Here is a 26,987-nt window from a genome sequence, read left to right as displayed (position 1 = left end):
TAATTTTCTCTGTTCTATATCAAGCTTCTGCTTCGGCTATCAACGTAAAATCAAAGGTCGGCGTGTACTGACTTCATACGTCGCCAAGCTGTCTATAGCCTGCCATAGGATCATTCGTCCATAATGAATTGGACTTCATTGGATATCAGCACGCAAGATGTGTATCTTTGTTTTGCAACATGGAATATTTGTTTCTTTAATTGCTCTATACGAAAACATGCGTGTCACTTGAGATTGTTTCCGTGAAATTGTCTGAAAGATAGAAAGACTGAGGTCTTCTTGGGTATCCCAATCCTCCGAGTTACTCTCCTTTCCGGCGAATTGTTACTTAATTGCGACTCAAGAACCGGCTACTAATGACATCAACATGTCTCTATCGACGCTTTGCATATCTAGTCCAAGTCGGGTCATTGCAAAGCTTCTCTAGGCAACTTTCATAGATACCGACCAACATCTCACGCCCTCCATCAGGATGTTGAGGGTACATAATCTGCATGCCATTCAAAATACCGCAGCTAGGTGAGCGAATAGCCGCAATTTTACCTCCCAAAGCGTGGCCCCAGTCTAGATCGTACATTTTGAACTTTTCCCAAGACGTCTGTGCGCAGTTCTGGCCTGGTACGTCCAAAAACGATGTTGGGATCAATGCGCCCAGATCGTTCTGATTGTTGACAAGCTGAATGACATCATTGATGAAGGAACCGCTGAACTTTGTATCCATTGTAATGATAGCTCTGCGGATCAGCAAAGACAAGGCAGCGAGACTGTCGCTCTCGAGAATCTCCTTGATGGGGAGCTCTACCTGGATGAAGCCGAGGAAACTGCCCATAGCTTCCGGGTGGATCAACGGTTGACTTCGTCTTCGACCGTCGATGGCAATGTTGAATACAGATTTCTCGCTGCCGTCCAGCTGGACGGCGTCAAACTGTGCTGCCATTATGCTCCGCCAGATCAAAGCCGAGAGGGCATCGTTGGTTGATACATAGGACCCGTCGTCTGTTTGAGGCTGAGCGTCCTTCTTCAATCTCTTCAACGATTCTGGGGATAGATAGAAGATTTGCCCGATATGTCCATCCGTTGTCGCAATCTTGGCCAGCTGAGTCGCGGGGTCGGTGACGATGGTGTACTCGGGATGGTCTTCGATACGTCCAGCCATGTCATTTGGAAGTGCTTGAGGGATACATTGCGCAATTTGACGGTCCATGTAGATGTGATCTTCATAGCAAATCGGGTCCGATATCTCGAGACCTTGAGCCCGGCGAGTTTCCTCGGCCCACACTCGAATCCAGTTGTAGAATGCTTGCCCGTCACCTACGAGATGAAACAGGTTCCAGTTGAGAATCAAGCCGCCTCGAATGAAGTTAGCTTGGACAGTGGTGATAGGTATGCGTTCCCCAGGGGCAGGCCAAATGGCGCAGCGGGTGAAGGTTTCAGCTGGGAAGCTGGAAACCGGGAAGTGTTCGGCCTCAAGTTCTTCAAAAGAAGGTTTGAAAATTTCTGAATGACGTAAATCATTGATGATGACGGGCTCGATATCGTTGTCGGTAATTGCTTGGAGTTTGATAGCGTTGGCTTGTCTGGCTTCAGGGTCTGGCAAAGCCTCGCAGGCCAATGTTGGAAAACGCTCCTTGGTAGCCGAAAGACTCTGACGAAGAATCCTGGCGATGACTTGAGGGTCGTAGTTCTCCGAAAGTCTGAAGGGAAAGAGATAGCGCACCCACCCCCTGGGGCTGATCTGCTCAAGAGGGGTGAGTTGCGGAATCCCCGAGAGGATGTGTCTATCTGGAACAGATCCCATCGCTTCGAGAACGTTCGTTCGTGTTTTTTGTTAGACACAGACAATCTTCTATGTCAGGACATGTGATATTTTATGTGAAAGCTCGACATGAAAGCAATAATCAAAAATGCTCTTTGACCAATATAAATATTTGTCGAGGCGACAGAGGACTTTTGCGAATCCACTACCAAGCCAATTAACCCTTGCATAGTCCCACCTAGGTAGTCCTGGTGTGACTTCGAGGGGGTTGAACAGACAAACATCATCTGTTATTACTGCACATTGTTGGTTGGGACTTTGAGCAAACTTCCGTTGGTTTGGACCCACGCATGCAACTCAAATGATGCCTGCAGTTGCGTGTAGCCGATGGCCTTTCTCCACTGCGCGACGTTGGTTCAACAAACTTGCTTAACCTAACCACGAAAGTCCCGTTGATTCGTATCCACATGTACCTCTTAAGTAAAACCCTCCGTTGCATGTAGCGTTCAGCCTATGAGGGCTCTCCCTTGGTTGATGTTGGCCGGGCTGGATGGCGGAACTTCAACGACTTGCTTTCCTTTCGCGGATTGTATTCCGAAGCAAACCACCGGGGAACAACTGATTCTGTTTACCAATCTTATGATCATCGATGTACAAGGGGAGGGAATAACAGAAATGGCTCAGGGGTCAGTCTATCTGCGGACCGTGGTGACTGTAATCTCCAAGCATTCCCATGTTCAGATACGAGGCATTTTACTAGGGCTCTGGCTTGTTCCAAGGGCTGAATTCCAACACCTCAATTCCCGTGAATCCTGTGTGAAGTCGCTTGTTTTTCTTTTCTCTTCGTCTGCAGCTTTGGTGATAAAGTGTTCTTGAACTCTCCGTCTCGGGAGCGCACTTCTGTTTCCTCAAACACATCGATGGTTTACCATGGCGTTAGATCCCCTCATCAAAGCCGCGTTCGGGTCACCGCCTGAAGGTATTGACCTTACGGAGAACCAAGCCACCAAAAATAATGCTATTGTTATCATCCTTCTCTCAATTGCCACCTTTTCTGTTGCCGGCCGTCTGATCGCCCGTGGCAAGTATGGTCCGGGTCTCAGCCTCGATGATTACGCCATTGTCGTAGCCTTATTGTTCGTGGCCGCGACGGCCGGAATGGTTATAGCCAGTAGGTTCAAAGAGTCTTCAGAGAGACACTACACCGATGCTACTGAGCTCTGAAGGATAATGACGAACTGCAGTCGGTCAAGCTGGGGCTGGTCGCCACGTTTGGGCCCTTAGCGTTGATGATCTCGTTCAGACTTCAAAGGTAAGTGTTAAGACTAGCTCGATCTCAACTGCGTCCTAACAATTGTAGCTGCTATATATCTATAGCTTTGTTTTCTGCACCGCGGTGCTCACCACCAAGATCTCGATTCTCCTATTCTACTGGCGTGTCTTCATGGGAAACATGCTCTCCTTTCGGTTTTCGATTTGGACAGGTGCCTTTCTCGTCGGTTCATACCCTGTCTACTTCATGATCACGATGGGGGTCTGTTGTAGTCCTCTTTCACACTACTGGACTCAATTCAAGGGCACTACCGGTACGTGTATAAACGTCGGTCGCTTCTTCTTTATCCTGGCCATTATCAATCTCATCACAGATGTGATACTTCTGGTCATTCCTGTACCCGAGATCCTCAAACTCCAAATGAGAAAGGACAAGAAGATTGCAGTTTGTGGCATTCTCGGCTTAGGAGGCTTGTAAGTTATCAGCAAAGCAGTCTTGGGTATACTTCACTGACTCACTCGCCAGCGTCTGTATCGCTAGTGCTGTTCGCGTCCACTACCTCAACGTCTTTTCGACGGCAACAGACGTAACATGGATGATGGGTCCTGTAGCCATATGGTCATCTGTTGAACCTTCTGTGGGCATATTTTCTGCTTGCCTTCCTAGTTTCAAACCATTGCTCAGGGCTTTGCGAGGAAAACACGTGCACTCCAGCGGTTCGGATGGCAAAGATTCAGCTTACCCACTGGGTTCGAGAGGTGGACCTCGGAGTACGAAACCCAGATTGAGGTTGGATGACGAAGTTGCCTTACAGAGTCGGGCAATTGGTGGCGGAGGTAGTGGAAGTGTACATAGCGGAACTGACAGTGAATTTGGATGCCATATCCATGTACGGCTGACCAGTCAAGACTCGCGAGACCAAGTCAGCTGTGACCAAAACTCTGATATGGTCAACACGTCACTGCCTTACTAAGACAAACGACGCGTTTAAAAGTGCAACATCGGCATATTTTCTCCCTCAATCCATTCGAAACTGCATCTCCGGAAACCCCCAACGAGGAAACATCTTTTTGGACTGAATTACCACCCCCGCTCGACATGGCAACTCCAGCTGATTATTCGGTTGACCCCTCAACTAACCCGGCTTCTTGGCCGACCCCGCATCAAACTGTCGAGCAGGCAAATATCAGCAAAGTTAATGTTGACTTCATTAACACATACACGATCGGCGACTCAGATTTTCGCAACCTGTGCATCGGCACCGACGGACACATTCCTGTCTTACGGCAGGTACATAGGCACGTAATCCGCGGTCTTTATCAACTGATCAGCCTCAATATTACGGAGTACTCGTGCGTGGTGGTCATGTCAACGGGCAAGACGCGGAGCGAATTATCGGAAGATGGTTTTCCGTGGGACAAGGAGGACTCTCAGCCTGAAGCAGCGCCGGAACCAATTTCAATGACCACTCCAGTATTATACTCTGTCAACCTTTCGATCCATTCCGACACGATTAGATGGCCGAACGAGACCACAGGGTACATCGACATTAGCAAGGTTGACATAATCTACGTTAACATGAACGGCGATTCGGATTTTCACATACTACGCGCTGGAACCAATGAAGACGTTCACCATATCGTGGCGCAGGTTACTAAACATCTGGCTCGTGGTATCTACCATTTAATCAGCCTTAACGCAACGGAGCACTCGTGCGTGGTGGTCATATCAACGGGAAAGAAGAGAAGTGAACTGTCAGAAGGGGGCTTTCCGTGGGACAGCAGAATAGACCATCGGCCTGGAGTTGGGTCGAAATGATATGTTGTGTGTTTGGATCTGAAACAGTTTCGACATGGCATATGCTGGAAGTCTGCTTTGCAACACAAATCAGTTGCATACCTAGTTAAGTACTAAAAAGAAAGCAATCAACATTCGCCTCACAATCTTGATTCCGACTCTGTACTGATTGGCTCCTTTGTTGAGTTTTTCGTTGATTCTTGACGGGGCCTTGATTCAGCAGTCAGTCTTTTGAGTAAGTAGGTCATCTCCCAGCGCTACCCGTAACTCTGCGCGTTACTGCCCCTTGCTCGAAAGAATCAAGCCACTTTCTGCATAGATGGCTCCTACTTGATTCTTTGCTTTTTGATCAGCCACACTAGACATCTCCACAATCATCTCCAGGATCGAATAATTACAAGTCTGAACTTAGTATCCTTAACCAAAAGGCGGTCACCTTCATGTTCTTTGGTTCTGTTTCGATGACGCGGGCTGCTTCCTGAGTTCCCAAGGCACTCGATGGGAAATAAAAGATGTGAGATGGCGTAGAGGTTTTTGAAGTAGACAATTTCAGGCTTACCAAAGTAAACACACTTTCAGAATTGAAGCAGCAACCACACACAGTCTTTCGATTCTGGTAGGTAAACCTCCAAAACCCCAGATGCTCTTCCTTTGAGACTTGAGTGTGTTTGCCACATACCTTAGCCCTCAGGGAAGCCTACATGAGTGGTGGAATCAATATTTGGTGGCGTTTACCAAGGCTGGGCAAACTATGTCTTGTCTTGGCCTTCGGCCTAAGTCGACCGAGGTGTGCCTTGACCTGACGATAAATGGAACTCGAGGGATTCCTCCTCATCTCCAACTTGCGTAGGTACCTCGGTTTCATGTCTACATCCGACTAACAATGAGGACCTTTGAGAGAGCAGAATCAAGTGTCGCAGCTGCTTCGATGCTGTCACGCATGTAGAGGACACCGATATTGCTGAGTCGGCTGTGTCCGAGTAAGGTACTAAGTACCTAATGAAATGACAAAGTGTCACGGTCTGCTCAGACCATGTGCCAGCGTGCGGATAACAGGTTGCAGTCACCGTCAGAAAAAGCGGGGAATGAACCAGAACTTCGGAAGTGTCACCTCCACCCCGCGTTACCCCAGCAAAAGTCCCCAGACGGAGGGCGCATCAGGCCAATAGAGTCGCCTAGTAATAAGAGTTCAGTCAGTCGTTGCCCGCCTTTTGTTTCGCATCGACTTTGATCCCACCTCACATCGAACTAAGTAACACATGATAAGCTTAACTAAGAACACCGCACGTAAAATATATCATTACTCACCAAATCTTCAACACTTTCGGGGTTCATACAATAATTACCGGGCTATCAGGTAGCGACAGATGTGGGCTAATCCATATCAAGTGTGTGAATCCGATGTGAAATTGCAGCTGCGGCGCAAGCGGCTTGGGAGCCAAGGGAGCCAAGGAGCCAAGACTACCTGGGCACTGCACTGGGCAGGCCCGACAGAGAGAGAACAAAGTTGGATTCGCTGAATCTCAAGACGAACCGACATCAAATGACTGGGCAATGTACGGATAGCCCTTACGAGTCCGAGCAGAGCTCATGTACGAATAGTAGTATGTCGTTTCTGACTGCATTTTCCAGGTTCCCTACCTACACATGCCTTAATCGTAGCTCGGGACAGTACGAGACTCTAATCGCTTTTTGTGAACTTCAACGACTGTACTCCTATGCTTTTGTTCAGTTGCTGCGTGCAGCCGATACCTAGGCCCAGTTATACAAGACCATCAGCTTTTAGGTAACAGTGCATTGAGCATGCAGTGGTTCATCCAGACACGAGCAAGCTGCAACTCGCTACATCAAGAGCAGATTGAAATGAGAGGATGAGATCCTAGCAATCTTTTCTGCATCAACGAGGCACCTGATCCACCGGCTCAAAGGAGCTCCTCCCCTAGCCATTTAGTCCCGCGCTCGGTCGAATGATACCCCAGGATATTGGGCTCTTTCCCCGCTTCGTCTACGCATTCCCCAAAGAGTCGGTTGTCAACCCCATGGGGGCTGTGGGGGAAAATTGAGTTCACGCAATCCAGACTCGGGGTTGAACTTGCGCGAATACCCCAGCGTTGGGGCAGGTGGTTGGAGGATACTCCTTGGCATCTTGGCAACCAGGGAACCGGTCCGGACAATGGTATTCGCACCTGCAAATGCGCGAGTGCTTATCTTCTCAATGTTCCGCTCTTCTGTTTCCAGCAAGTCTCCTGTCTTCCCTCCCAATATCACCTCTCACTGTCATTTTCCCAGCAATCCTTAGCATACTAGACAACTGGAGCGTCAGGATGACCGACAACGAAAAGGGGCTGCCCGAAACCTTGGCCAAGGCCAGGTCCCGCTCTGTCGATCATGCAGAATACGGCACATACACTCCCGATATTGCTCTTATCCAAGCTGCCGCAGCCGCCAGCGAAGAAGAGACCAGGCTGCCTCGCAAGGAGCTCGTTTCACGATATCTGCCAGCTGCCATCTACAGCATGCTCCTTAGTATGGCCCTGATCATGGAGGGAATGGACGTTGGTCTCGTCAACAACTTTTTTGGACAAAAGGCGTATCTGAGGAGGTTCGGTTGGCCAGACGCCAATGGCAAGCAACACATCCCGACATCATGGCAGGCTGCCATCGGCAATGGCAACAATTTGGGAAGCATCATCGGACTGCTTTTGAACGGCTGGCTTCAGTCTCGCTATGGCTCTCGACGGGTCTACATGGGTGCCATGGCACTCATGGGCGGGACAATCTTTTCATTGTTCTTCGCAGTCAACGTCCAAATGCTTTTCGCCGCCAACATCCTGTGCGGCATTCCCTGGGGTATCTTTCAGACTCTCACCACTGCATACGCTGCCGAGATTTGCCCTGCTGCTATGCGAGGATACCTCACCGCATGGGTTTCCATGTGTTGGGGATGTGGCTCCTTCCTCGCCGCCGGTGTTCTCCGTGGTTCACTGGGACTTCAAGGAGACTTGGCATGGAAGATACCTTACGCTCTCCAATGGGTTTGGGTGGTGCCTCTATTCACTGTTGGCTTCTTTGCCCCGGAAAGCCCATGGTACCTCGTTCGCCGAGGTCGCATCGAAGAAGCCGAGAAGTCGCTACGTCGTCTTGCACGCAAGAACTTCTATACTGAGCAGACCATGGCTCAAACATTGGCCCTCATGAGACACACTAACGAAATGGAAAAGATTGAGTCAGCTGGCGCCAGTTACCGCGATTGTTTCCATGGAACCAACTTGCGCCGCACAGGCATCGTGGCCATGGCCTGGCTTATTCAGATTCTCAATGGCCAGGCTATCTGCGCCTACGCCACCATCTTCTTGCAATCAGCCGGTATGCCAGAGGTCCGAGCATTTGACTTCAGCATGGGTATCCAGTCAGGCAATATTGTGGGCACCGCCATTGCCATTTCCCTGATGGGCAGAGTCGGGCGTCGCGTCTTCTTCTTCTGGGGTTCCTCAATCATCGGTCTCCTCATGCTCGTCATCGGCATCCTAGGCTTCATTCCAGGGAAGACCAATGTTGCTCTGGCTGTGGCTGTCGTCATGATCATTGTCAACCTGACGTTCAAACTGTCGCTGGGCCCGACAACATACACTATAGTGGGCGAGATGTCCTCCAGTCGTGTGCGAGCTCAGACCATTGTTCTGGGGCGCGCTATCTACGTCGTTGGCCAAATCGTCGTACAGCAGCTCAACCCTCGCATGCTGAACTCTAGCAGTGATTCTTGGAACTGGGGTGCGAAGACTGGCTTGTTCTACTTCGGACTTTGCTGCCTTTGGGCTGTACTTATCTTCTTCTTCCTCCCTGAGACTAAGAACCGCACTTTCGCAGAGCTCGACTACTTGTTCCAGAAGAGGACTCCGGCTCGCCAATTCGCGACCACACCCGTTGATTGTAGGTCAAACTCTTCTCATACTTTCAGTTCACTTAGACTTCAAATTCCTCCCTTCATGAGTTGCCTACAATTGCACCTGCTAACGCATCTCATCGTGAAGTATTCGAATTGACCGGAGGCGATACCAGCGCCAAGAAGCTCGACGATGACGACCTCAACAAGAACGTCAGTGAGCTGCACGAGAAGCGGATCTAGATCATAATTCACGAGGATACTATCTGTCAGACTGTCACTCATGTATATTGATAAGGTGGATCCGTAGTGGACTGTTGAATAAATCCCCCAATTTGACGTGATGCCATTCGATTGTTCGCCCATCTCTCAGGGGTTGCCTTCACGTTGGCTAGGCCGCGACCAATCTTGTTGTATCATCTTGCTCTTCTAGGTAATGCATCCATAATCGCTGATTTGACACATTGGCTCAACATAATAGCGGCCAGCGGCGGTTCACCCTACAAACGTCTACCCATGTTGAGCTCCGTGACGTGTTTGCATCCGCATCCTGGTGCCTCCAAACCTCACACAAAACTTCACTAGACACACAATAGCCTTTCCATCCTGACTTAGTGTATGCTCTGTTTAGCCAAGAGCTGAACTGCGCCCTTCTCTCTGGTTTCGTCGCTTCTGCACCTGCAATGAAAGCTGGCCAAGCTGTGCCTGGCCCGAGCAACTTATTCCGACTCAAAGCATCGTCAAATCCTTGCAATGCCTCCATCACCTCATCGACACTTTCTTGAAGCAGCATAGGATTGATGTTTCGAATCCTGCGATAGAAGAATATCATCAAGGCCGGGCGTAGTGCCCGCACCATATGTACGTGAGGCTTCTCGGTATTCAAATCTTGCTCGTACTGTCCGTGGTATCTTGCTTTGAAGGCACACACAGCTTCTTCTAGATAGGATGCTTTTGGTTGTAGTGCTGCCATTTTGATGGCGTCAAGTTGGCTTTCATTTGGCGCAAGACGGTCCATAACATTAGCTAGTCGCGTAATCTGGGACACAAGTCTCAGCCAGGTTTCGGGCACGCCGTATATCTGCATATACATGTCTTCCTGATCCTGTAGCGAAGTTGCCAGATGTATGTCTTTGTTCGTACCCGTCATCTCGTCGTTGATGATATTGCCGGGAGTGGTTTCGGGATGAAGCTGGAGCGGTTCCAAGTGAAGGAAGTTATCCAGGGTAATTTCTGGGTAAACCTTTCTCAGTTCCTCCGCGCTTGAGATTTTTGGCCTGAGCGACGCTATTCCAGCTTGAGACTGATCGTGAGCAGGAACATGGTCTTGAGCGGTGACCCAACCATTGTTGATGCCAATTGGATCGAGTACTGGTGCTTCATCGTGGAAAGTTTTAGTGCTTTCCGAGACTATTCTCATCCAGGCATAAATATTGTGTAACAGTCGTGCTCGACGTGATAACTTTGACTTTTGCAACCCGCGAGTACGGATTAACCTCTCCATTTCTACGAGATATCGACATGTATCTTGTTCGTTACCAGACAACAACTAAGGTAATCGGAGTTAGTAGAAGCTCGATATAAAAAGAAAATACTTACAGCGGTTGCAAGGATAGCTGCGGCGGCCATCAGTTGTTCTTTGTACTTGGCCTTCTTTGGGGCGGCAGACTCCTCCTCCAAGCTAAGCTTCAGGTGGAATTTGGCGCATTCATATGTCCTCTCAGATAGAGATTTCCAGTACCGTTCGGGCTTCTTCATTTCTGGGAAGTTCTCTGAGTTGAGTGAAAGGTGAAATGCTGATACCGCGATGAGGGCGTAAAGGTTCGACAAGTTGGCGTGTCGAATATCATGACTGGGTAGTTCAAGAATAGTAAGCTGACTCAGTGTGACGATGGCGGAAGGAAAATTTAAAATCCTCCATGCAGACTTCTCGTTGATCGGTAGCGAGCCCATTTGATTTATGACTTCATCGTAAAAGTGTTTCAAAAGTAGCGGAGCATCCGCAATTAGATCATCGTTCAGCTCCGGAAAGACACTAGGCCGTACACTGCTGGACCCTCGAATTTCCGTCATCTGCTGGTTGATAGTTTCACGGATTGTCCAATCGTCTAGGATAGCGGGTGGTCCTTGGTTGGAACATGGGACTTCGTTAATAGAGTAGCTCGGAAGGGGAGAATGGTTCTCTTCGGCATTCCAGGTGAACAAGTCCCCCCATTGAAGGACATCTAGAGAGCTCGAGAGAAGCTCGTCAAGAGCGTCAGACACGGTGAGGTCGTTCACAATGAGACCGCAGCTTCCGGCGCCATCGGCCGTTGCGTAATCAGTAGCCCGTATAGACTTGCCCAGGTTCGATGGTGAGACGGTGCCTTCCGAGGAAGACAGGTTGTCGCATTTGTCGATAGCGTGTTCCTCCATCACTGGGGTGCTAGTCTTTGCACCTAGACCGACTTCAGACTCTCCGTCTGGAACTTGATATACTCCATGAAACACGTTGAAAGGACCAATGGCAATTTCCACTTCCTCCCTGGATTCCACTGATTTGGCCTCGTTCTCGATTTTAAGAATGGCTTCGTTGACAGTGGAAGGCAAGCTTGCAACGAGAGAAGTACTCATCACCTGTCTCAAATCATCTGTTCTCCTTCCTAGTCAGCTTCACAATAGCAATGTTGAGGTCATAACGGCCCTCAGACTCACCAGAATATAGGTGACGCCGAGAATACCGTGCAGCTTCGTTTGCAGGAGGAACCGCCGTGCTCAAGTCGTCTGAACCGTTTACTAGGACCCAGCGAAGAACCGGTTTGAAATCGCACTTCAAGCCTGAGATGCAACATCGTTTACACCTTGGTGTGGTCTGGTCGCATTTCAAGTGACGTTTCCTGCATGTCTTGCATCCTTCAAAAGAATGTGCGCTCCTGGATCTCGACGTGTGCATGATGCAATCAGTACTATACGGATCAGGCAATGCCGTCGACCGCTAAAGGATGTACCGCGAGCGGCTGTTCGTCAGAAAGCAAATAGCAAAGGTATGGAACAGCGATAAGAAAATACCAGTTTGGGGACATCCTCCGGCGTTTATGAAGCAAGACGGACAGCATGGATTCCGGGGTGTTTGGTTATCTATTTTACACCTTGATTTCACCGGCTAATTAGGTCCGTAACATGCGTAACATGAGCAAGCTTCCGCGGGAGCAACTGGCAACAAGTGCGATGCTTTTCGTTAGTTGCTGCCCCAATCGCAACTGCACCGCTCGTCAAGATAAAAAGATTGATCAATGAAATGCGAGGGACAATCGTGGACCGTTGTAATCATTTTCTCATTTCGTACAGAATCGGGACTAACGTTCAGCAACTTTGCCTTTGAGATTTTCAAACAATCCTGACGATACAGTACATTACATGGAACAAGAGGACATAGGCCAGATTGCTTGTGACTATTCCGTGGGGTCTAGGCTAAACTGGAAAGTGACCCCGGAAGCTATCGCTGGATTGGCTACGTCAAACCAGCTCCACACACCCGAGAGGGCCGCATCCTTAAAATCTCGGCAGCTTTGCTCTGTTTTCCAAGCAGAGCCTATGGTCGTCTAAACAACCCTCGCTGCGATATCAGCTAGCCAAATAGCTTCGCAATTCTCCGGTTGTTCCACTCCCATGAAGTAACATCGTCATAGTGGCATGGGGTAGCTTCGGTGACAAACTCCTTCATGGGAAGCAGGGATGCAAGGCGATTCGGCTTGACGAAATACGCAATGGAGTATCGTTCGGGAATCTCAATATTGTCGCCAGCTTTGATTGCCGGTGGATACGTGACACGATGGCAAGCAGCACGGAACGTGTCATTCGTCAGACGTTGAAGAGAGTCGCCAATGTTAAGGATGATGTCGGTGGGTGCCAAGGATTCCACGCTTCGGAACACTCCAGGCTCGTTCTGGTCCTCCACTTGAAGACCTCCCACGGAGTCTTGAAAAAGCATGGTGATCGTTCCAAAATCGGTGTGCTCGGCAATGCGCGTCGCGGTACCGTCCGCAAGTTCCGTGGCCGGAATCGCCGGATAATGAAGAAGACGAAACTCGTTCTCCGCACGATTATGAAGTGCCCTCAGGTAGTCTTCCGAAACACCGAGAGCAATCGCAAGAGCGGAGAGAAGATGCAGTTCGGTTTTGTAAGCTTTTTCGTAGAAGTATTCCATGAACTTCCGGAATCCAGGAAGACTCTCTTCAGGTACCCAAAGATTATCCACAAGATCGTCGTGCGAACTGCCCATGTCCAGAGTCTCCTTAATAACTGATGTTAGTTAACTGAGCATATGGCGTCTCCTGTCTCGCGGTATGGGGTACCTTTATATCGCGGGTCTTGCCTGGGCCTAGTCCCTTCTCGTAGCCACTGATATTTGCAACATTCTCTTGACCAACAAAGCTATACCCTCTGTTCGGATTGGCTTGAGGCGGGTGCTTGGCTTTCATCTTTTCCTCCAGAGGCAAAGCAAAGAATTTTCGACTCTATTGCCACGGTCAGCCTTCATGTCATCTACTCCATATACTTCGAACATACCATATCGAATAGTTTATGGATATCCTCTGCGGGTATATTGTGATTTTGAATCTTGACGCCGCCCCGCGACTTGAGCAACCGAAGTAGCTCGTTGCAAAATTGCCGCTTCTGCTCCTCTGTTCCAAAGAACAGAGACATGTCGAGTGTAGCACCTTTGTCGTCCATGACTGATGGTATAAGCTAGGCTTGGGATACACGTCAGTTTGAGAAGTTTAGGCTGGCTTGGAGGTTGATCTAGTCTGACCGATTTGGATGAGGTGAAAGGAAGTAAGTTCGACTGGAAACATCGAGCTATTATATACTGTTTCTCTATACACAGTATCGAAGTGATATCTAGGTCTTCATAGCCATGTTTTCTATTTCGTTAAGTAAAGCCGAGTCAACTGCCCACACAAGGGGCCATGTCAGAGTTGCAGGTAAGTGTCTAAATTCACCTATACTTCAGGCGAAAGATGGGCAAATATCCTACGAAATGACTTTGCCATCTTGTTAGGTTGCAGCTAGAATTTGCCTATCAGTCCCGGGCGTCAATCAACAAATGCAAGAGAAGCCGATGTTGGACTACCTTGAGTGTCGGAAACAGCGTTTTGGTCGTTCACTTGCAACCCATTTTGGGATACCTTACCTCAGTAAAGTGGGCCTGATCGCAGACGTACCTTAGCTAGCTGGGCAGGAGAACCCGGGCCCCGCAGGCCGGCCAGTCCGATAAGGCGTAAAATGCGGCAAGTGTGCCCGACATGGAATTCATCTTCCCCCAAATCTCCCGTAGATTGCCATGTGCGACACTTGGTCCCTTCCCATGAGGGCTATGTTCAAATCTGTGTTGTTCCAATATATCCGATAAGCTACACCCCATTCGCCCTTCGCAAGTTCACAACAACAACATTCACAGTGTGTCGCTGTCATAACCAGCAAAAACATGTCCATATGCAACCAAAAGTTGTGAACAATATGTATTGCTCCGAGATTAGAACAGCAATTCGATCAGGTCTTTAAAATGACGATGGTACCTCGCGACCATCAGAGATAATCCAACCCTATTCACGAACTAGCGTCCTAGGCGACGTCATTGCCGAACGAGAAATGAGGGAGCGACATTGGAAAGATATTGGTGAAGAACCACAGAGCTAGGTCTCGTTCAAGATTTATGGGAGTTAAAGCTCTCCAACTATAGTCCAGTTCTCTAAGAGTACCAGGCTTCAAATATTAAGCTAGCTGCTTATTTTACTAGACGCATCAAAAGCATAACTACTCTCGAAAATGTATACTCAACATTGGAGACTGAAAGACTAGCTTTTCATCGTTGCCAAGGCCATAGACCTTCAAGTATTCACTAATCAGAAACTATCATATCAATTGAAGTAGCCTTAGAGATAAGCCCACTGTGAATGCAATGGGTTGGAATGTTTCGTACATTTGCGTGATTGACAGGCGGGAGCTAAGCGTGGCATGATCTGAAAGGAACCGCCTAGTTACGTCATCCAGCGATTGTCGCAAGCCAAGCAGTCGTGTACGATGAGTCGATGACTTATTTGTCTTAACTGCAAGATTCTCGATTTGAAGGAATCCTAGTCAGCGTCAATGTTGTTGCGTAGCGTGTGTATGCTCATTTGGCACGTAAGGTGGCTCTGCCTTGCCAGATTTATCAAGCTGCATTTCGCTGAGGTGGTCCTGAGTAAGCAACAGCAGTTTGTGATCTAGTTGATGCACCCAGACTAAGCTCGGAACCCGGGATAGGGTTCGTATTCCCAATGCTTCCTTACCCAATCTTCAATAATCCATTTAAGAGGAATGGTCAAGCATAAAATTTCATGTCATGTCAACTAATTTCTTTTGTCACCTTATGTCTAGGAAGACATGTCGTGGTTCCGTAAGACAGCGTGATAGCTGAAGAGACTTGGACTCTATTAGTACCCTGGGGTTTGGAGTCTGAAATTGCAGCTACAGGTTGTCAGCGTCGCTTAGCTATGACAAGCCTTCACGCGTCTTCTATCTGGCTCGTCTCACATAGATTCCTGAATATTTCGGGGGGTCCGGGGTGCTCATGCTATTAACAGATTTGTGAAGAGTGGCGGAAGCCCTGATACGAGGCGGCACATCGTGCACAATGGAAGTCCGCTTCCTGCGTTCTCCCTTGATGTGTAGGTTCACTATTACTGGTCTTGTGATGCGTGATTATGGCTGCAAGACGGCCCGGAATGTAACATCTCGTAAAACGAGGCCCGCATTTGCATGTCTTTGATCGTAGATTCGGTTACTGCAGTTGAGGGCCTCTACCCTGTGATGTCTCCCTTCTAAAAAGATAATGGTCCATGATTAGGCTGATGAAGTTTTCGGAGGAATATTTAATGACTTGATTTCCCCGTCACTCAACTCATCCTCAACATCCCACTATCGGCATTCATTACTTCCGCAACTTCCCACAATTTACTCGAAGCTCTGTAGGTGTAATCCTATATCAAACGATATCACTTTCCGCGAAAGCTACTAACACGGAGCTAGGACACAATGCGTATCGCAACTGTCACACTCATCGCTCTCGGATCAGTCGCTGTGGCTGCCCCGGCTCCCCAGGCTGATTTCCCTCCGGTGGAGGATGTCTTGATCCTCGACTTCTCCACCCGACACCAGCCCGATGGGGCAGTAGACAGTGTCGGCCTTCACATTACCGCTCATGGTGCCGACAATCTTTATTGCGGGCTTACCGGGGAGGTTCTTCTTGGAGAAAAATATGCTTGCGGCAGTAGCAAATACAGCTTTGCCCTTGTAAAGGGAGTCTATGACACCTAGGGTGTTCGCATTTATCACCGCTGGGGTGTTGCGTAAGTTTCCCTGGTTCATTTCGTCTTCTTCTATACTATTAACTGACTTGAAGTTCAGGAGCGGCGCCTCTGGCTACAGAGATGTCCCCACGTACTGCCACGCGGGTCCTTTGGGCTCTACAGTCTGCACCAGCCAGGGACCTGTCAGCCTGTACATTGATGCTGTGCCCAAAGACTGGTAAAATGCTAGTAGGAACAAGTCTGTCTTAGGATCTCAGATTGTTTGTTAAGGGAAATTCCACGCGATTTCTTCAAATCACAAATCTATCATAAGCCCTCATTTGGGTTACCTGTATGACAAGACACCGGACACTGCTCCCGCCTGTTCTTCCAGATATCACACTGCATCAATTGACTGAGAATCTTTATCTTGAATCCCATAGATAGTTTGTTGATAAAAATTCGTGACAAAGTTTCTTAGCAAGACGTCCCTTTTCCAGTACATATCGGGATTCTGGATTCCGACCCGTACCTAGAGACGTCACTCACAATATCAGGTAATTAGATGTGTCTTAATGATTGAGATTGTATGAGATTTTACATGTCTCAAGGGCGAAGAGAAAAAGCAGACTATTTATCAGTATCTTTGCAGAATCATGCCAATGATCTCTATGGTTGCCTTCGCCATTTTGGAACAGCTGTGAGCTGCTTCAAAATTTGACCATCAAATACCAGCTCGAAGATACGGGGAACTCAGGCCTCCTCCTCGATGAATGCTGGTTTACGTTCGTCTGCTTCCAATTCATACATGGTCTTGCTTTTCACGGCTGCTTCAGAAAACGCCGCTGCGTTGTTTTGCATCTGATCTCCTTGCTTTCAACTGTCGCCCAGTTACCGTCGACACTCAGTCGTTGATATGCCAAATCCCTCACTGACGTGTTGTTGAAGTTTAGAACGTACCCACCATCTCGCCGTCTTGAGGGTTCAATGGAGGTTGCCTGAGCGGCACCAGGGAGAGAAACTACTCTGTTTGTTCCCTCCATAAGATCAAACGAGGCCCCAGTTCTTGACATGACGCGAACGTCAAACCGGGCACCGGGGCTTCGGTCTTTGGAGCAACTAACTTGGAAGTTGATCGGGTATGTGTCTTTGGGGAGGGCTTGGTCAAGCGGTGTCAGACTCATGCTGATGGCATCATCAGAGCCAATAAAGATTGCTGAATCATTGAGGCTCATGCGTGTGGTGAAGATAGAGCGGTCCCTCGTTGTGTCATTACGTGCATGATGCACATAGAAAAGCTCTGTGCCATCCAAACTTTTCCTGGTGACCTCTTGCGCGCCAAATTTGATTCTGATGTCTGGAGGAGGCGATGCCACGATACTTCCGTGGCCGGTTGAGTAGATAGGGAACTCTCCGTCGGGCTTTTGGGAAAGAACAGGGTTCTTTGACGATTTCTTGAACGGCCCTAGCGGTGATTCTGCCGTTGCAAACCCAACACCGTAATTGGAAGCTTCGTAGTTGTTCGCACTATACGTCAGCATATAAACCGACTTGTCGTCACTGCCGTTTCGTGTGATAATTGTGCTGCCTTCCGACCAGCGGCGGTTCTTCTTCGTGCCATTGAACTTGACATAATCATCCACGTGGTAATTCTCCCAATCTTGCGGATCAGCGCCGTAGGAGATTACTGTCTTCCAACCGTCTTTGCGGGGAGGATCTCCAATCTCGCCAGTGCCGTTGTAGGAGGTGATGTTCGACGGCAATTCGGTGGCATTGTTCGCGTGTAGGTTTATTTGAGAGGACGCAATCTCAGGCATGGTTCGTGCAAACGGGTCATCCCACCATTTTCGGTCCAGCTCAACCACGATGATGTTGGATTCTTCGATATATTTGCCCAGAGTACTGTCCCAATTCCAATTTCGGTAGGCATTTCGTGAGGTATACAAGTAAATCCGGCCGTCGTTGTCGAAGAAAATGTTGGGATCTATGGTAGGTATGTATGTGCCCTTTGGCGCAGTTTTACCTTGGGCCAGACTTTCTGGCGGCAGCATTTGCTGATCATCCATGACCAGGTTGATGTCGTGATAATCCGGATCGTAGGGATAGTAGCCGATTGGCTCTGATCGAATCTCGTTGAAAGGCCCTGTAGGCGAGCGGGAGACGGCGATTCCTAGCTTGGAAGGCTCTTCGAACTTGGAATATCGAAAATGGTCTTTGGCCAGATCTTCCCGCAAACGACCAGCGAAAATGAAAAAGTACCATCCGGTTTTCTCGTTGTAGTAGGTTTCAGGGGCCCAGTACCAATCTCGGGCCCAGCAAGCTTGACCACCGTCAATCTGTTTCATCTGATCATCGTAACAAGCTTTTAAGACGCCTCCTGGATGTTTGCTCCATGTCGAAAGGTCAGGGCTAATGTAAACTGCAAAGTGGTACCCTTCATCAGCCCCCTCGGTGGAATACGCATAGTACTGGCCCTTTTCAGAGTCGTAAAAGACGTAAGGGTCCGCGGCTGCATGGCGCGCCGAGTTGTAGAACTTGGGGCTTTGGTCATCTCCCTTGTTTGAGTCGGCGATGACGGCAAGTGATAGCAGCGATGCCACAAGTAGAGCAGCAATGCGCCGCATATCGACAAGAGGGTTCGGGGCTTTGAGCCACTGGAATCTTCGGACAACAATCGACTGAGAAGATGGGCATTTCTCCAGGAGATCATAGCCATCCTCTTATACCGCTCTCCCTCGGCGCTCTGCTCGCCCCTCTTTCGAATGCGACATGCGACGAGTGCATCTTAAAAGCCCGAGCAACAGGTTACGGCAATCCTTCATCCCATCGGAAGAGTGAACCCCTTGTCCATTCTGTTGTAAACAAGGCGCGAGCCTCCCAAAGGTCCACAATTTCCCCTCACATTCGTTGGTGCTGCTAGTTGGGTGCGTCATCCCTCGCCCTGGGGTACACAACTTTTCTGGTTTGGTCCCTCCGGGATGAGGTTAATGGAGGGACGGGGTAGTATCTAAGTACTGTGAGCGCTAGCGAGGAGGACTCCAATTGTACAATCTAATTTACTCTCAATAGCAGAGTAAGCCTGGCAAGCTTGGCAATGTCATTCGAAGGCTTCGGCCTAAACTTTGTTCCTCTATATGTCGTTCACGAGCTGGAACTTAGAAGCCAGCAAATCTAAACCTTGCCTAACAACTTCGGATGTTATCGAGCCGAACCGTTCGAGGAGATCAGAGGACTTTGGGAGAGAGAAAGTATGGGCACATCCTGGGACGCGCAATGCGTACAAGGCCCAAGGAAGTGTATCATTGACAACACTACCATGTCACTCGAATCACAAAGCATTCGGTCATGACGGGCCCTGATGGAAATTTTAGTGTTGATCTCATGACAGCACCCAGGCCGGGTGATCTCTCCCCGTTGGAGCGCTTCCCGTTGACCCCGCATCTTAAGCAACTTCTCCACCCACAGTTGGTTCAAATGCTGCTTACCTCGTCGAAGGCTCTGGTGGTTGTCTTGATACTCGCAAGATTTTCAAGGCCCGCGATTGGAACATGCTTTTCTTCTATTCCTGCCAGGCTCTTCTCGGTAGCCGCTTTGATTTTAAGTTACCTATTCGTAGCAATACGTCTTGTGAGACTGTCATCCTGAAACTAAAACTATTCATTTTTGACATATTGAGCTGGAAAGAGCCGCAACATCCATCATGTCTACCTATTCTTGTCTCCTAACACGGGAATCAGCCATTTGTGAATACAACTTGCCAAAACGGCACTGGGTAAATGTGAGAGGCCACAAGGGGATGCGGCGTTTGTGTCCGAAATTGTTGAAGCCGTCGACTTCCATCGTGATGAATTCAGGTAGAGCATTGGGTAGATGAATCGAAGCAGGTAATGAGGTCTTCATCACGACCGATCTCGGCCTTCTCGTAAGTCCTCCCCCGCGATGGGCCAGGGAATGCGGGGTTCAGCCATCCCACACTTAGGTCCGCTATGCGGGGGGTGGGGCCTAGCTGATTATCGTACCAGCCACCACCTGTCCGCAAGCCTGAAATCATTCTCAGCGCACACGACGCATGATATCTTTGCCGTACGCCAATAGTTGGAGATTCAGCTGGACTTATATCCGACGCAGGGTAAACGCAGTTCCGCTCTTGCGTCAAGCCGGATATTCAATGTCGCGGACTCTGATATATAGAGACTGAGGTTTGCTCCATTCCAGCGTACAATCAGGGTGGAGCAAGGCTCCTGCGTCCGGTCATTGAGTGAATTCTGACTCGAAGCACTACCCAAGGTTCCGTCCTTGCCCACTTGACTTCGCATCGTGCACATTTCATACTTGCGAGTAGGACATTCGAAGTCCTTACCAATCACCAGTTGTCCAAACATGACGAGCCACCAAGGCGTAATCTCTTTTGCCATTATCGGCACCGGTCTGATTGGTCCGAGACATGCTAGGACAGTCGTTGAAAGCCCCGATGCAGAGCTTGTTGCAGTGGTCGATCCCGCGCCAGCTGGAGCTCAACTAGCAGCTGAGTTGAATGTAGCACACTACACTTCAGTCAGCGACCTTTTGCGGTCGGAGCATGTGCCTCAAGCTGCAATCGTTTGCACCCCAAACCACACGCACGTCGCCGTTTCGAAACAGCTTTCCTCGGGAGGCGTCCATGTGCTCGTCGAAAAGCCCATCAGCTCTGATATCCCGAGTGGCACCGAACTACTGAGTCATCTCCAAACCACTGAGGTCAAGACACTTGTGGGCCATCATCGGCGGTTCAATCCCTACATCATCAGTACAAAAAAGGTACTCGAGTCGGGAGTTCTAGGCAAGATTATAGCCATCAACGGACTCTGGACCACCTACAAGCCGGGCGATTACTTCGAGGCTCCTACCGAATGGAGGCAGGGAAAAGATGGAGGAGTTGTCTTGATCAATGCAATCCACGAAATCGACCTGCTTCATCATCTCTTGGGGCCGATTACAAGGGTCCATGCGGAAAAGACGACTTCGCAAAGAGGTCATGAAGCCGAAGAAGGTGCGGCGCTCACGATTCGATTCAAATCAGGCGTTGTCGGGACATTCCTTATCTCAGACAACGTGCCATCACCCTACAACTTTGAAGCGGGAACAGGCGAGAACCCTCTTATCCCCAAGACGGGACAGAACTTTTACCAGATATTTGGCTCCGATGGATCACTCAGCGTACCTGACTTGTCGATATGGTCATACAAGGGCACGAATAAGTCGTGGCATTCGGAGATGGCGAGAGAGAAGCTGGCGGTAGAAGATGGGGTTCCGTTTGAGCTGCAGCTTGCCCATTTCTGTCGTGTAATCCAAGGCAAAGAGTCACCCAGCTGCTCGCCGCAGGCAGGTCTTGGTGCACTGATTGTTTGCCAAGCAATCAAGGATGCATTGGAAGCAAACAGTACGATTGATATTCCGGACTATGATCTGTAGGTGAATTCGTAGTTTGAGTAGCTTGGGAGGAATAGATAATCCAGTAAAGCTTGAACAACAATGCCCGTTGCCCACACGAATTGCATGGCAAACTTTTGACCAGAGTAAAGCATGATGCCAAAGTAGCGGTTTTGCGCATGGTTAAGACGTCGTGGATCATTCATGTTTGTCTTTCTGGAAACTTGAGATGGAAAGCCAGTCAAGGAAGGATCGCAAATGGCGGGCCGCTGAATGGTTGCAGAATGTGGGTGGGGCCGGGCTCCATGGAAGGGCAGGTGGACGGATTGGCTCCTTTCCATTTCGGTCGGGGCCGCCTGCCGCCTGTTGTGAATGCGAAAGAGCCGATAAGGCAGGCGGCGTCCGGCTGCTTGCAGTCGTAAGGTACCTTAAGGTAAGTTACCTTACCTTAGCTGCCTGTGACGGTGGTGACATCAAAGCTGGGATGTCCCTTCCTTGGAAGACGAAAGACAAGCAAACTCAGGCAGGAACGGAGAGACCCCTTTGCGCTTAAGCCGTCTGTTTTTTTCCCCTTCGTTTCCCTCCGTTGCGCTTTCTCAACTTTCGCATTTCATTTTCTGATATCAGTCAGGCCTGTTCCTTCGGTCTCCCTTCGCTTCTTGTCCTTTCACGCCAGCACCAGTCATCTTGCATTGGGCTCAGTCCGTCACTTTAGCGCCAGCAACGGACCCCGCGATAATTGCCTTGCTTCGTCCACCAACTCTCTCCCTCCACTCTGCGTGTTTTGCCCCGCTCCACGAGAAAGCTATTCTGTCGCAATTGTCCTCCGCGAAACCAGAACAGACATACTACAAAGCTCCTTTCCCATCTCCAAGCGATTTTACAATCATGTCTTCAGCAGCTCCCCACGGCAGCAACAGTGCTTCCAGCACCAATGGCGTGGTGGACATCAAGAGTAGGTTCGCTGGGCTTACGCGGTTGTTCTCTTGCCATCCTTTGCTGACCGTTTGCGTAGATTTGGGTCACGTCGAAACCCCCAAAGTTGAAGGGACATGGACCGTCGAGAAGGCTCTTGAGATCTCTCCAGGCACCGCAGGACCTGCGGACGCCGGCTCACCGCTCCCTTACTTCCATCTGATTGAGCGCCTCAAGACAACCAAGCGGGAGGGTTGGCGCCGCTTTGGTATCGCGAGGTTGGTGTCCCACGTCGCAAATCATCGCAAGGTATATAGATGTCGATATTCGCTAATGCAAGGGCTTTGACAGAGGAGAATCCATCGCCGACCACATGTACCGCATGTCCCTTTTATCGATGCTCGCCCCGCCCGCTCTTGCGCCCCGTCTCGATCTCGCGCGATGCATGAAGATGTGCCTGATACACGACATGGCCGAGTCTCTGGTCGGAGACATCACACCCGTCGATGGCGTGGCGAAGCCCGAGAAGAACAGACGTGAGGCGGAGACGATGGACTATATCACCAAGAACCTTCTTGGCAGTGTCTACGGCGGTATCCCAGGTGCCGAGATTCGCGAGATCTGGCAAGAGTACGAGGACTCCCAGACCCTCAACAGCCACTACGTACACGATCTGGACAAGATGGAGCTGCTTCTCCAGATGATGGAGTATGAGAAGCGCGGGCAGGGCAAGCTTGACTTGGGCGAATTTGCATACGTCGCGACCAAGTTCACATTGCCCGAGACCAAGGAATGGGCGGACGCTCTGCTCAAGGAGCGCGAACATTTCTGGGGCACCCAGCAGCACGTCCACGGCGAGGATGGTATCGAAGGCGGTGTCCAGGAAGACCGGCGACAGCAGCAAGATGATTACTACGAGCGCAAATGATGCACGCGCCGAATAGATGATTGATGAGCGCTATGCACAGTGGTACCGTACTTGGGTACAGATATGTGGGACTGTGAAACCTGCCAGCGGTGTTGGCCACCGTGAACCTAGGCGTCATTGTGTTGCGGGGGGGAAATCGAGTTACGGGTCCTGGCACAAGTTGCTTGCATTACATGGTGTTGCATGTAGCATATGATAGATGATACCTGGGGCTTAGAGAAAAGCTGGACCAACGATGATGGTTTTATCAATATGAACTGAGGAGCACCTTATGCGCGTCACGCGTGAGGTTCCTGGGTGTGAGTGCTTCCCGATACCGACGGCAGGCGCTGGATCACCGCCCCGTTGTGCTGCCCCTCTGTTTACCTTCTTGCTGAGCCACGCGCTTGGACCTCCAGATGATCAACCACCCCAGCAACCGATGGCGCCTTCCTTCTTTGAGACAGCTATAAGTCTTTTCGCTTAACAAAAAAAAAGTGGCTGGCTTTTTTTTTCCCCCTGTGATTTTCCGGGGGAAAGGTGCACCCAACTGCAGGGAACCTTGAAGGAGCCGTCGCGAGACCCTGAGAAATATCAATTTTAATGTCAGCTTGACACTGACAGACGTGCATCACCGGGTGGTGCGGAAAGGCAAAGCGAACGGAACAAAATGACACGATATGCAGCCACAGGCTCACTGTACAAAAAATAAAAATAAAAAAAACGGGTGCACCTCCATAATCCCCCTTGTCCAACATCCTTCCTCGCCAACCTCTCATCCTTCTTCGCCTCGTCTGAGTTTTAGTGTCGACTTTTGATTCAGGGACTGGCGGCGGATACGCATACATCCAGGCCGGTATCCGTACTCCGTACAATTATTGTGCTGTCGGTGTGCCTTCCCTTCATCGCGTCTTCTTTTCTTTTTACCATCTGCATCGATCGACGTTGGTCTTGATTCCAGTACGGAGTATCAGTACCTAGGTAAAGACGAACGATTACTACCTTATACACGACATCTTCAGACTCTCGGTACATATTACCTTGGTACCTTACTTTCCCTTGCGTTCTTCCAAAGGAGCGCATGACAATCCCGACGTCACCCTGAGCGCCGTCACTTTTTCTCAGGGTCTAGACCAACCAACCGACACACGCTCGACGTCCAATCAAGACACTCATCATCAACGGCTGTTGCCGGCACTCGAAGCTCTCCCCAACGCCAGGACCGAGCTTGTTGGTTGCCCATAGCTGTTCCTTGCTACTTTCCAGGTCACTCAACCTATTTCGCCCCAGGGACCCCCCAAAAAACAACTTGACCGCGCCGCTCGTCTCCAGCCCGACCACAGCCGCTTGCCGACACATCAACACATAGGTAGGCCGAGTAAGCACGCGCGCATTGTCAACACGGGAATCCTTCTTCGCTTCATCTTCGAGCGATTCCTTCCTCCGTCTGACAGCGCTCGCCTGCTGCCAGCCATCGCACGGCCTGTTGCACGACGAACAACCAACGAGCCAGCGCACCACGACTCGTCTTCTACAGCCCACCCGACACCCGAGACTCAGGCCTGGGATTTAGCTTCCGGATCGATCATGAGCTTTCGTTCAGGCTTTGCGACATTGTGAATCACCACACAAACACCACAACAGTCACCGCTTCCGCCCGACCCCTTGCCGGTGTTGCCGCAACTCCTTTCCCTGCCTCACCCGTGAGCCCTTCGACATCCCTTGTTCCGTCGCCCTGACCTCCGACGCCTGCACCGACCTGCACCATGGCCTTCACATCCCAGTACCGAATGCCCGGTACCTACTTTGACGCACAACCCGCCGGAGTTCACCCTGGCGTCTTCCGACCACCCACTTCCCCCTCCGCCGGTTCTTCCTACTGTTTCGCCAGAGCAAACAGCTTCCACGCCGAAGCAAATACACCTTCAGCTCAGGCAAAAAGAAAACGGCGCAACAATGTCTCCCGCGAAGCTACTCCGCTGAATGAATGGAACGATGGCAACATGAATCTAGACAGCTCGAGCGAACTCCCTAGACACGAGACACCTCTACCGATCCGAGGAGCCCGATACACCCTGGCTGGCCAGCTCGAGACACCTGGTGCCGGCATCAACACGCCTTACGACAACGGTAACTTGGATGAGAGCATGTACTCAGACGGCGATTATCGAAGAGCCTTGGGATCAAAACGACCGCACGAAGAGATGGAATCGCCTATTCCAGGCCAGCCGACTGTACTGGTCCAGCCTAGCCACCCAGTCGCCGGCGGCTGGAGCCGCTTTGCGTTCAACACTATTGGTGGGGTCGTAGGCAAAGTCTGGGAATTCTGCAAGGCTGGGGCCTTCATTGGCTTCTCTGCTGGGGGTGGCAAGGCTTACACCATTGATGGCCAGAGCATCCGTCCCTCTTCAGCTGCTAACTCGGCTTTGCCTGCGCCTCAGCCAGAGCCGTCCGAGAAGTTCAACGAAAAATACGAATGGAGACAACAGCAAAGTCCCCAAAACTTGGATACGCCCGTTGGAGATACCACACCGCCCGGAGGATTCCCTCAGCCCCTCTTCACATCGTATGCCCGAGAGCCAGACCAAGCCCTGAACCCCGAACCCAAGGTTGAGGTTGAGGTCGAGGTCGAGGCCACACCTTCGCGACCCGCCGTAAAACGCCGACAGACGAGTGCAGGGAATCATGACGAGCTGCGAAACTGGGTTGTGGTGGACGAGTCAGCGCCAGGCAATAGGCCAGTTTCGAGGGCATCGATGCGACCAGCATCCCGCAACATGCGCCCTTCCCTAGTCACAGGCCGGAGGATTAGTGTTCCCAAGCCTCGTCTCAGCTCGATCCCGATCCACAACCGCCGCCAGTCTACGGCCAGCCACGAATACAATGCTCCGGACACCGCACCACTGTCATATCAGGAACCAGCAAGCTTCGCTAGTGTGAGATCTCCGGAGCCGCCGAGGACCTTGACCGGGCCCTCGCCGAGCCGAATCCCACTGCCAATGCAGTCTGCCGGCTCGAGCCCGAACCCGTTCGCGAAGACGACCGTCTCAGCCCGGCGTCAGAGTGCCATTCCGTCGCCAGCACAATCTTTAATGAGCCCACCTGTACGCTCGCATCGCCGCTCCAATAGCAGTGCTTCAGCAGCGTCACCTCGTGGTAAACTCAAGGAGTTCGGAGTGGACTCTATCCGCGCGAGCCCTCGGCTCGACGTAGAAGCCAAGAAGTTGGCAGCCAGACGAATCAAAGATGAACATGACACCGATGCGCGAATTAATGATTTCAACCAGAGGCTCAAGGAGATGATTCGCCAAGGCAGGGAGGCTCTTGGCACCAAGGTCGAGGTGGATGACGACGGCTGCGGCTGGGAGGATGACTGAAGGAGAGTACTTTCATGTTCATGGAGGGCGTTTTGCTAGGTTCTTTACACACATCTGGGCAGGTCTGCTTTTTGGCGGGGAGTTGAAAGGATGATTTCGTCGCGTGATACCATCCACCATACATGCGGCATTCTTGACAGGACCCCAACATTGCCTCGGGTCTAGATTTGCAAAGGTAGTTTCCAGCTCGAGATCTTCGGGCTTAGTAATCCCAAGGGTCTATTTGATGATATCTGGAGCCTAATAGGTTATGACTGCTCTACTATTCGGACGCAGCGGAGTCGTAAAATGGGCTTAGAATGCTGATCGTGACAACTTGAAGCTGTTTGTCGCAAGCCACGCTGTGCTTCTTTGGTAACC

The 26,987-nt window shown here is 50.3% G+C and overlaps 9 protein-coding genes across 9 annotated transcripts; 5 read left to right on the top strand and 4 right to left on the bottom strand.

The window, feature by feature from the left end:
- Positions 1 to 373: 373 nt before the first annotated feature.
- Positions 374 to 1,798, bottom strand: HER10_EVM0006847 (uncharacterized protein; the record flags this gene model as incomplete). Its single annotated transcript, XM_035476420.1, has 1 exon — positions 374 to 1,798. The coding sequence occupies one exon, from the start codon at positions 1,796 to 1,798 to the stop codon at positions 374 to 376; it is 1,425 nt and encodes a 474-aa protein (XP_035331555.1).
- Positions 1,799 to 2,686: 888 nt separating this feature from the next.
- Positions 2,687 to 4,002, top strand: HER10_EVM0008810 (uncharacterized protein; the record flags this gene model as incomplete). Its single annotated transcript, XM_035478319.1, has 5 exons — positions 2,687 to 2,852; positions 2,886 to 2,927; positions 3,001 to 3,068; positions 3,117 to 3,502; positions 3,555 to 4,002. 5 exons carry the CDS (start codon positions 2,687 to 2,689, stop codon positions 4,000 to 4,002), a joined length of 1,110 nt encoding a protein of 369 aa, XP_035331688.1.
- Positions 4,003 to 7,150: 3,148 nt separating this feature from the next.
- HER10_EVM0007734 (uncharacterized protein) lies at positions 7,151 to 8,952 on the top strand (the record flags this gene model as incomplete). The annotated part of the gene is made up of 2 exons (XM_035477279.1): positions 7,151 to 8,756; positions 8,858 to 8,952. 2 exons carry the CDS (start codon positions 7,151 to 7,153, stop codon positions 8,950 to 8,952), a joined length of 1,701 nt encoding a protein of 566 aa, XP_035331615.1.
- Positions 8,953 to 9,178: 226 nt separating this feature from the next.
- Positions 9,179 to 11,124, bottom strand: HER10_EVM0000635 (uncharacterized protein; the record flags this gene model as incomplete). The annotated part of the gene is made up of 3 exons (XM_035470408.1): positions 9,179 to 10,258; positions 10,309 to 10,458; positions 10,513 to 11,124. The coding sequence occupies 3 exons, from the start codon at positions 11,122 to 11,124 to the stop codon at positions 9,179 to 9,181; spliced, it is 1,842 nt and encodes a 613-aa protein (XP_035331161.1).
- A 1,192-nt stretch (positions 11,125 to 12,316) lies between these two features.
- Positions 12,317 to 13,422, bottom strand: HER10_EVM0002103 (uncharacterized protein; the record flags this gene model as incomplete). Its single annotated transcript, XM_035471829.1, has 3 exons — positions 12,317 to 12,982; positions 13,044 to 13,205; positions 13,258 to 13,422. The coding sequence occupies 3 exons, from the start codon at positions 13,420 to 13,422 to the stop codon at positions 12,317 to 12,319; spliced, it is 993 nt and encodes a 330-aa protein (XP_035331255.1).
- Positions 13,423 to 16,840: 3,418 nt separating this feature from the next.
- Positions 16,841 to 18,643, bottom strand: HER10_EVM0000692 (beta-xylosidase; the record flags this gene model as incomplete). The annotated part of the gene is made up of 1 exon (XM_035470462.1): positions 16,841 to 18,643. One exon carries the CDS (start codon positions 18,641 to 18,643, stop codon positions 16,841 to 16,843), a length of 1,803 nt encoding a protein of 600 aa, XP_035331165.1.
- Positions 18,644 to 20,399: 1,756 nt separating this feature from the next.
- Positions 20,400 to 21,470, top strand: HER10_EVM0010366 (uncharacterized protein; the record flags this gene model as incomplete). The annotated part of the gene is made up of 1 exon (XM_035479829.1): positions 20,400 to 21,470. One exon carries the CDS (start codon positions 20,400 to 20,402, stop codon positions 21,468 to 21,470), a length of 1,071 nt encoding a protein of 356 aa, XP_035331781.1.
- A 430-nt stretch (positions 21,471 to 21,900) lies between these two features.
- On the top strand, positions 21,901 to 23,505 carry HER10_EVM0009631 (uncharacterized protein). The gene is made up of 3 exons (XM_035479114.1): positions 21,901 to 22,383; positions 22,444 to 22,621; positions 22,695 to 23,505. Exons 1-3 carry the CDS (start codon positions 22,317 to 22,319, stop codon positions 23,269 to 23,271), a joined length of 822 nt encoding a protein of 273 aa, XP_035331733.1. The 5' UTR covers positions 21,901 to 22,316; the 3' UTR covers positions 23,272 to 23,505.
- A 523-nt stretch (positions 23,506 to 24,028) lies between these two features.
- HER10_EVM0012420 (uncharacterized protein) lies at positions 24,029 to 26,852 on the top strand. The gene has a single exon (XM_035481816.1). The coding sequence runs from the start codon at positions 25,017 to 25,019 to the stop codon at positions 26,625 to 26,627; it is 1,611 nt and encodes a 536-aa protein (XP_035331925.1). The 5' UTR covers positions 24,029 to 25,016; the 3' UTR covers positions 26,628 to 26,852.
- Positions 26,853 to 26,987: the final 135 nt, after the last annotated feature.

This window comes from Colletotrichum scovillei (genome assembly GCF_011075155.1).
Source record: "Colletotrichum scovillei strain TJNH1 chromosome Unknown Contig00007, whole genome shotgun sequence".
NCBI lineage: Eukaryota > Fungi > Ascomycota > Sordariomycetes > Glomerellales > Glomerellaceae > Colletotrichum > Colletotrichum scovillei.
This window is presented reverse-complemented; position numbering and strand designations above follow the sequence as displayed.